The sequence below is a fragment of the Meleagris gallopavo genome, chromosome 2 (genome assembly GCF_905368555.1).
Source record: "Meleagris gallopavo chromosome 2, MGAL_WU_HG_1.1, whole genome shotgun sequence".
NCBI classification, from domain to species: domain Eukaryota; kingdom Metazoa; phylum Chordata; class Aves; order Galliformes; family Phasianidae; genus Meleagris; species Meleagris gallopavo.
The window spans coordinates 51,090,832-51,099,176 of record NC_139405.1 but is presented as its reverse complement, the minus strand read 5'-3'; the positions used below and the strand labels follow the sequence as shown (position 1 = coordinate 51,099,176).

Here is an 8,345-nt window from a genome sequence, read left to right as displayed (position 1 = left end):
ACCTGCCTCTGAAAAGCACTTGGCATTGAGCACAAGCAGGAAGGATAACATCTCAAGGCAGCACATTGCTCCCTCTGTGCTGCTGCTGTTTCATCTGGGATGTTTCTTTCTTTCTCCTGAGGTGCTGCGACTGACAGGGATGTGCTGTTGCTGACAGCACCAACCAGTTAGCTACAGGGTCTCTTTTAATGGGCAGCTTGCCACAGATGCAGCCATCAGTTAGAATGCTAGAGGCCGCATACTTGTGTTCAGGAAGTGTAATAAAGTAGGTTTTATTTGACTTGTATAAATCTACTTTAATGGGCTTTCTTGCTACCACTTACTTTCATTACCATTTAAATTAGCTGTCCTAGAGCTGTTAATTATCTTTGTAGGTGGATATGGCCATATAACGTTCTTTCTTTTTTACTGCTCTTGATGTTTTATACTGACACGTGTCCATAAATAATCACTGTATTTTTGAGGAGTCCAAGACTCTGTGAGGAACTGACCAGCTGCTTCTTCCTGCTTCACCAACCTGCTCCCAAGGTAAACTAACACTTCTACAAGAAGCTCAACTCAAGATTTCACGCATTTGTCTTTTGAGTTTTTTGGGATTTTTTGTTTTGAAGTGTCTGGCAAATGAGGGAGCCGAGGAGGAGGGTGCACAGAGAAAGGCTGGAGCCTCTTATCGGGTGCTTTGTGTTCAGTCTTGTGCTCGTGGCAGCGAGGCAGCAGGCTAGTGAAGTTGGAAGGCAGCTGAATTGTGGTTTCCGAGCAGCTGAGAACAAGTCAGTCAGAAAATCTTCCTGTAGGAAGAAGGAAAAAAAAAAAATCAAGATCTTTTGTTATTAAATCAACAAGTTACTGTGACAAGATGGCAAACAAATGGCATCTGTGCTGCACAGCAGTACTACGCAGGCCAGGTGAGAGCCTGTACAGTTGCAGCCGAACACCATGGATATCTTCACTGAAATCATGGCCTTCTGAGAAGCGTGACTGCTGGCCTGCTGGCAAATGAGCAATGGCTCCATGAAGAAGATCATGCCTGCTCTGAGCTGAGCAGCACTACTTTGTGAGCACACCAGAGTAAGCGACAGATAAACTCACCTGAAACATGGGTCCAGCAGACTAGTGGAAAATGCCAGGGAGGAGCAGAGCAGGCACACAGGAGTGCATGCCTGGAGTTTCTGCAGTTGTAACTGGGGTGATGCTTCTCCTGCTAGGTTATCATGTTCTGAACCACAGAACATGATCTTCTTTTCTTTTAAACCTTTTGCTTGCAAGAACCTACACTGAACAGATTACTGCGTACAGCCTTACACTGTGTGCTGAGACTGCCTCCTAGGGACACCCCCCATATAGATAGATGTATAGTGCACCTAAACAGCAGGCTTATGCATGCTTCTTAGAATTTTCTAGTCTTTGATGCAGTTGCCTGCATCCTAATCCTAGAAGCCCACCAGGGAGCTCCAAGCTGAGCTCCCTACTGGGCTGTGAGAGAGCCTGAATCTCTAAAGGATGATTCTGCTATCCCCAGTTGTGTGTCTTGTGGCTTAGCTTCAGGGTCTGACAGCCTGAGTTGCACTGGAATAAAGTTGTTAGGCTCCAAGACCAGCTTGTTCCAAAAGAACTGTCCTTGTCCATGTGCTATTTTAGTGGAAAGTATGTGTGTTGTTTAGGGTAGGCTTGCTGAGAACAAAGACCAGGATGGTGTTTTGGAAAGGTGGGAGGAAACTAACAAAAGGTGTCATTAGTCTCCCTATAGGCAGAGCAATATTTTGAGAGGCTACCAGATAATTTCAGAATAGCTGAGCCATGTTCTTAAGCCATTAAAAGAACTGCACTTAGAAGAGACCTGTTCTGATATGGGGGAAGAGGAGCAGTCATTGGCCTGAGCTGGAGCAAAACCAGGTACTTCTCGCTGTTGTTTAGGCAACATTGCTCATGGTTCTGCTTCCCAGTCTCAGAAACCACATCTTGTATTTTACTTTCTATGCAGGAATGAGTTTAACAAGGAAAGCACTATGGTCTGCCAGGACTGCAGCTATCTCTATGCTGATAATGCCTAAGCCTTGTTTCCATGGTGGAAACTTACTGGCAGAATAATACCAGCATTACTGCTGTAGTTACACTGATATGTGTTCCCCCTGGGGATATCTGTTCCAGAATAACTATAGCAGTCTATTCAAGGTAAGGCTACTTTATTTCAGGTGACAGAAATGGGTTAATATATACATGTCAAATGAAAATGTTTTTATTAACTTTTTTTTTCCATACATGTTCTTGCATATGATTTCTGACTGAAATAAAATATCTTCAGGTGGATTAATAAAAAGAAATAACTTAGAATAAAGAACTTCTCAAACAAACTGGATTGTGGTTTGTATACAACATTAGGTTGTATATACTCTGTACACCTCCCTCCAGGGGCAGTTTCTTTGTCTTTAAACAAAATGAAAATGAAATGTAGCATGGACAGATGATGTATCTCCTTAAATAAAAACCTTTATGCAAAATTTTGCATTGTTACTATTACTTCTGCAGGAACATCAAGGGAATGAGTTTTACAATTCTAAATTATTATTTGTATTCTCCAAGCTGTTTTTGTTTTGTTCTAGGACAAGCAGTTTGTTGAACCCTTCTGACAGTGCACCACTGTCTTCATCATCACTGAATGTCACCCAGTGACTGGGGAGTTTCAAGTTTTCTGGACTGTGTGCTGCAGAAACAGCTGACGGCACCTGGCTGGAAAGATGGCAGGAAGAATCTGTGTCCAGGTCCAAGAGATTAGTGTTCTTTGCAAGGGAGCTGCTATCTGAGAGCAGCGGAGACTGGCCCTCTGCTACAGTAATCAATTCTGTATTGGGTGCCAGCTGTGGGACTGTGTTATTTTCTTGCCTGGCAGAGAGTGTAGGAACTGAGGGGGCTGAGCGCGTGGAGGCAACCTGAAGGACAGAGTCCTGAGGCTGGGGGCAGCCAGGATTGTTGTTGTTGGAGTTGAACATTAACTCTCTAAGAAGTGGGTTGTCGCTGCTCTGGAGAACTTGCAGATGAAGAGCTGCAGGAGCTGACTTTTTTCTTCGTGGTGGCACCTTTGGGATGAAGGAAGCGTTCTGGGGAGGCGGTGCGTTGGCCTCAGCTGTGCCTGGGGAGTTGGGCCGCTTGTCACTGCTCCCCCTGCTCTCCTGAGGCTTCCCAGGTTGTGATGTTCTGGGCTTAGGGACTGGAGTAATCTTGGTCGGACTGAGAATAGCTGCGCCTTCTAGACAGGGCTCTGGCAAGCCAAAGGGATTCTGTATTGTCTGCTGGTCAAATCGCTCTTCTCTAGATGTGGCCTGAGAGGGTGAAAAGGAGTGATAAATTTGAGAACAAACATGGTACCTTAAACTCTGAGTCACTTCTAGTACAAGTTTTACTGATGGCATTGCTGAGAAAAGCTGACAGTACTGAAGAAAACAAGCAGTACAGAGAGAATGCTTGACAGCACCATTTGAAACTATGCCTGTTTGATTCTTCCTCAAGCATTATGCCTTGGACCAGTGTCCAAGTGTGCTATCTGAGGACAAGGATCCTCCCAGCCCTGTTCACTCTCTGCATGAAAAATACTCCTCTTTCTGAGCATCTCTTTCTCATGTTAGGATTTAGCTCCAGGCTGAATTAACACAGTTCTGAAGAGTTATTTATTTGTTACATCTCCCTGCTGCCTAGCATTATTTAAGCAAGAATGCGTGAGGGCTGAATTAATGAGGGCTTATTAGCTCACACCTTTGGCCATGTTCTGGTACGTAAGCTTGAAGGACAATTGGCTTAAACTAACTTAAGAAAGGTATTAATGGCACTGGCACATCTCACTGATGCTAGGAACTGAAGCTAAAAGCAAATTCTCAAAATGCAATTTAGTTTGTATGTTTTTGCTATTTAAAAATATAGAAATGTAAGAAATAGTCCAAGAGGCTGTGGTTGCTCCAGATTTCTCATGCTCACTGTATGTACTCAATGTAGCTGAATGAAGACATTTTAATGCTTTACTACTGTCCCATAATATTAAAGATAATATACAGGTTTCTTTTATGCAGTCCAAATATTTGATGGACATATCCTCTGCCACTGCTGTCTGTAGGCTGGTATTGAGTTATCTTTGCACACCTTTTTAATAACAGAAGTGGATTGAATACAGATTTTCAAGTACAGCACTCCGCTCTGAACTCACTTGGGGGAAGACGTGGAAGTCTGACATGAGAGTCAAACAGAAATAGAGAAATTCCTGCAAAAGCTTTCATACAACTAACACCAAGACAGCAGTGCCTCTCAGCACTTTGCAGGAATGCCCTATGCGTGGAGGAAGGATAAACATAAAATAAATAGACTAGTCTTGGTTATTGAGTGATGAAGGAAAGGGCACACAGGGTGCTGCCTGTTTTTAATTCTTACCTGATTCTGATAAGTGGAGATGGCCCAAACCCCATTAGACAAGGGTGAATGCCTTTGCAAGAGTCCTAACTTAGCACAGAGCTTGCTGAGGCTCTGTCTAAGGAAGAATCTAAAAGGTTACATATTTTTGTCTTGAACTTCAACTGCTGCATTTCAGCAGTTCTAAGAGGAAAGAAACTGTAGACTGTGTCAGTGTAGAGACTTGACAGACAGGTTAAGAACCCATACCTACAGGTTTGTATTTTTAAGACCCTGATCTGTTGAGTAGAATCCAAAATCCAAAGTGAAACATTTAATCCCATTATCAGGCATGTGAAAAAAAAGTTGGATGAACAGGACACTGAGCAGCATACGGAGAAAGAAGCTGACACAGTACAGAGCAGAATGCTCTGGCTGTGGTTAAAAGTAAGCACTGTGATAAGGAAGAGATGAGTCTTAAAACCTAGAAATCAGCTGCCTTTCTCTATTTGGGATTCAAATCAGAATTTTATCCTGAAGATGTGTACCTCTGCTTCATACTAAAGCAGCTGGGCTTTGCCCTTTAGTTTAATAAAAAGCCAAAGAGTGCCAGTATTGAAAAAGTCAGAAATTTCTGTGCAATTCTGTACCTGGAAGTCTTTCTTCCTGATTTTACTAAAAACAATCAAACAAAACAAACAAGCAAGCAAAAATGCAGCTACAGGTGATGCAAAGATGGCTCTGATGGTTCATAATCAACAGAGCAAAAACACAGGAAGAAAAAAAGCAAAGTAGAGGGTGACTTCCACATGAGACAGTCAGTGGTTTTTCGTGGTCTCCTCCTTAAAACAAAGCTGATGCAATGAGGAGAGGAAGCAGAATATTGGAGCCATGACAGTTTCAAAGTCAGTGCCACATACCTTGACAATGCTCGGACAAACCAGGAGTAACTAATCTAGGAAAACTGACTCACAAAGAGAAAAGCTGAGTAAAAACCTCGGGTTCCTTTCCTTTCTTGACTGCCTCAAACATTTTTATGACCACAGCAAGCAATACTGTTTCAGAGCCTGTTGACTAAGAACTGGGCACTGTTTAAATGTTAGGGCTTCAAAATAAGTGTTTAACAGCTCCCCCCCACACACCCTTTTTCCATCCTTCACAGCATTTGAGGCTCCAACTCACATTTTCCATTTTGGCTCCGGCCCTTTGCAGAGGTACTGGCTTCTTCGTAGTTGGAACTTTGGGTGGAGGCCGATGGGGCACAAGTGCAGGACCTGCCTGTGGGCCCTGAAAGGACAGGGACTTTGTGATGCTGGGAACAGCCTCGGGTTTGGTGAACGTTTGGTTTCGAGTTGGAGCAGGCTTCAGTGCATCTTCCTGTAATCCTGAAAAGCAAAACCAATTAAGTGTCTAGCAGCAAAATACCTCCTTTTACAGTCATGTTTTCCAAAATGTGCATGTCTAAAGGGCATGTATAGTGCTGATGCCTAGAATGCAGGTTTTAGAAAAAAAGACCTCTGCGAACCTGTATCTAGAATTTGTAAATGACATTTTGTAAACAGCAGTTGAGGAAAACCTTCCCTGTATGAAATATTTCATGCCAACACGCAGCGCTGTGTCACCATTGAGCCAAGTGGGTTAAACACCGCTGGGGTGCAGAAATACTGGGCTCACGTTCTGAGCCTCCCTTTGCTCCAGTTCCCTCATCTGGATAAACAAGGTGACAACACTGAGTGCTTCCTGTAAGCAAAGAATTGTAAATGCTAACTAGGGTAGAGTACAAGCTATTGAAAGCGATGCTGACTAGGCTGGTTTCCTTACCCAAGCTGATGAAATGGAATTTCAAAATTAATGGGGAGTAAACCTGATTTCAAAGATAAATGTACAGCAGTGTCTGAAGAACAACCATCAAAATGCCTTTATGATATTTCTAATTAAAATGGATTATTCCAGACTGCACTGTGTTTACAAACAAAAGGGATTGTTCTCCTAAACTGAGCACCTTGCAGACTCAGATAGTGCTCTCCAATCATAACGTATTCTTTCTTCTTTATACAGCATCAGCAAAAAAAGGCTTGAAACTCCAGAGAGCATATTCACATGGCCTAAATTTCCTGCTCTAATTTGCCCTTGTGAAAATCTCTCATCTCCATGGCTTTGACAGAGAGCCTATACGGGGTAGCCTTTCAGCACAGACTTTAGCTTTCAGCTAAAGGTAGCACAGACTTCTATGCAGGTAGCAACTATACTTGTCATCCAAATGTGAATAAAATCCAGGTTATTTCTCCCACTGCTGTATTTACTCTATAGCTCTGTTTGGAATAGTGAACATCACTATGTGGAGCAGCAAATGTAACTCTGAGGTAACACAAGCAGTTGATTTGAGCTTTCTTTTAATTTTTCAGACTAAATCTGGACATAAATAATCCAAATGCTCATAGCAACAGGTTCTGCAACAAAATATACAACTTGAGTTACCTTGGAAAAACAAGGCCAGCATTATCAAAACTGACAGATAACGCTAAGAAAAGTCTTGCAAGAATGTGCATGTCCATGTTCAGCAGAGCCTCTGAATAGAAATAAATGCATCTGGGCTATGACAGCAGAAGGATAAATACACCTGCAGAATTCTATATTTAAAGATTTTTGGAAAGTCCATTAGAAAGCTGGGCTTACCTCCTTTAGCTTCCATAAGACATCTGATAGCTTCTTCTGCTTCCTCAGCAGTGGTGGTTTTGATTTGCTTGACATTGTAAGGTTTACTTATTCCAGTACGAACTTTAGGCTTCAATAAAAAATACAAAAATGAGTAAAGCTGAGAGAATAATTTTTTCTTGTGTACTTGTAATCTTATGGCTAAGCTCACCCACCTGTAAAGCTCTGGTTTTGCCAGTGGCTGTTAAGAAATCTATAAATTCTACAGAAATGGTGGAGAATCTTTTGGCAAGCACTGGGCCCTTGTTATCAGTTGAGGAGAAAGGCAGATAGCTAACTGCCACAGCTGGTCCCTTAGCCATCCCTTGTTCAATGCATTATGGCTTCCATCTAATAAGACAGGAGTGGGGAGGTGTTTCCACATTTGTTAACATGTGTTAATAGGTTGGCAGCTTTGCTGGCACCAGCCAAGACTTTTCCTGTATGCCAGGCTCTGGGGTATCCCATCAAAACGAGGTAAGAAGAGAATTAAAGCACATTATCATGGTGCTCAAAATTCAAGTTAGCATTCGTCAAAGAACATCACAGAAAATAAACTAACAGTGCCCTGGATGTGCACCATTCTCTTTTCTTGCTCTTCAGCCTCTCCTTCTTGACAATTTAATACTGTTTTTCTCAGGTCCAGCTGGTCCTATGGTCTAGTATTACAGTACCACACACTCATCTTAGCATTTCCAGCTCAGGCAGGCGATGGACTTCTTTCCTTGTACGACAAAAGCGTTACGTACTTGATGCTCAATGTCTGCATGGAAGGGGGAGATGAGGATGATGCCACATGGCCGCACTGAGATGCAGGACTCACCGGCTGCTGAGGGGCTCCAGGCAGCAGCTTCGCCGTGGCCAGAATGGAGCAGGTGGAGTGGCTTCCTGAAGAGAGGGAACCATCTGAGGAAGACTTTTTGCCTGATGTTCCAGCTGAAAGAGGAATAAAAATGGCTTGTTGCTCTCAGTAATCTGCAATGACAGATTACTCTCTTTGAAACATGTTTGTGACAAATGAAAGAGACACTGTCACTGTCCCTGCTACTCCAGGTGACAGGCACATTAGGTAAGACCTTCCTGAGGGACGTCAGAGTCCTTCTGCCTGGGTGCCAAGAGGAGCACACTTTGATCTAGGAGGAATAAATGGGCTGAAGCTGTTACAGCTATAAGTCTAGGATAGAAAAACCTGAACACAAATGAAATCATGAGCTGTTTCAGGAAGCATTTTCCTAGTTAGTCTAACTAACAATTTAGTTAGCTGAGCATTAACGCTGCCT

General features: G+C 42.9%; 1 protein-coding gene across 2 annotated transcripts in view; it reads right to left on the bottom strand.

The window, feature by feature from the left end:
• Positions 1–2,166: 2,166 nt before the first annotated feature.
• SYNJ2 (synaptojanin 2) overlaps positions 2,167–8,345 on the bottom strand; it is a 66,319-nt gene continuing 60,140 nt past the window's right edge. For both annotated transcript variants that reach the window (XM_085217123.1, XM_085217124.1), the window contains 4 exons: positions 7,889–8,001; positions 7,048–7,156; positions 5,554–5,756; positions 2,167–3,317 (listed from right to left, as the gene is read on the bottom strand). In XM_085217123.1, the coding sequence (XP_085073249.1) occupies positions 2,547–3,317; positions 5,554–5,756; positions 7,048–7,156; positions 7,889–8,001 (1,196 nt within the window). In that variant the 3' untranslated portion in view covers positions 2,167–2,546. The remainder of the gene's footprint in view (positions 3,318–5,553; positions 5,757–7,047; positions 7,157–7,888; positions 8,002–8,345) is intronic.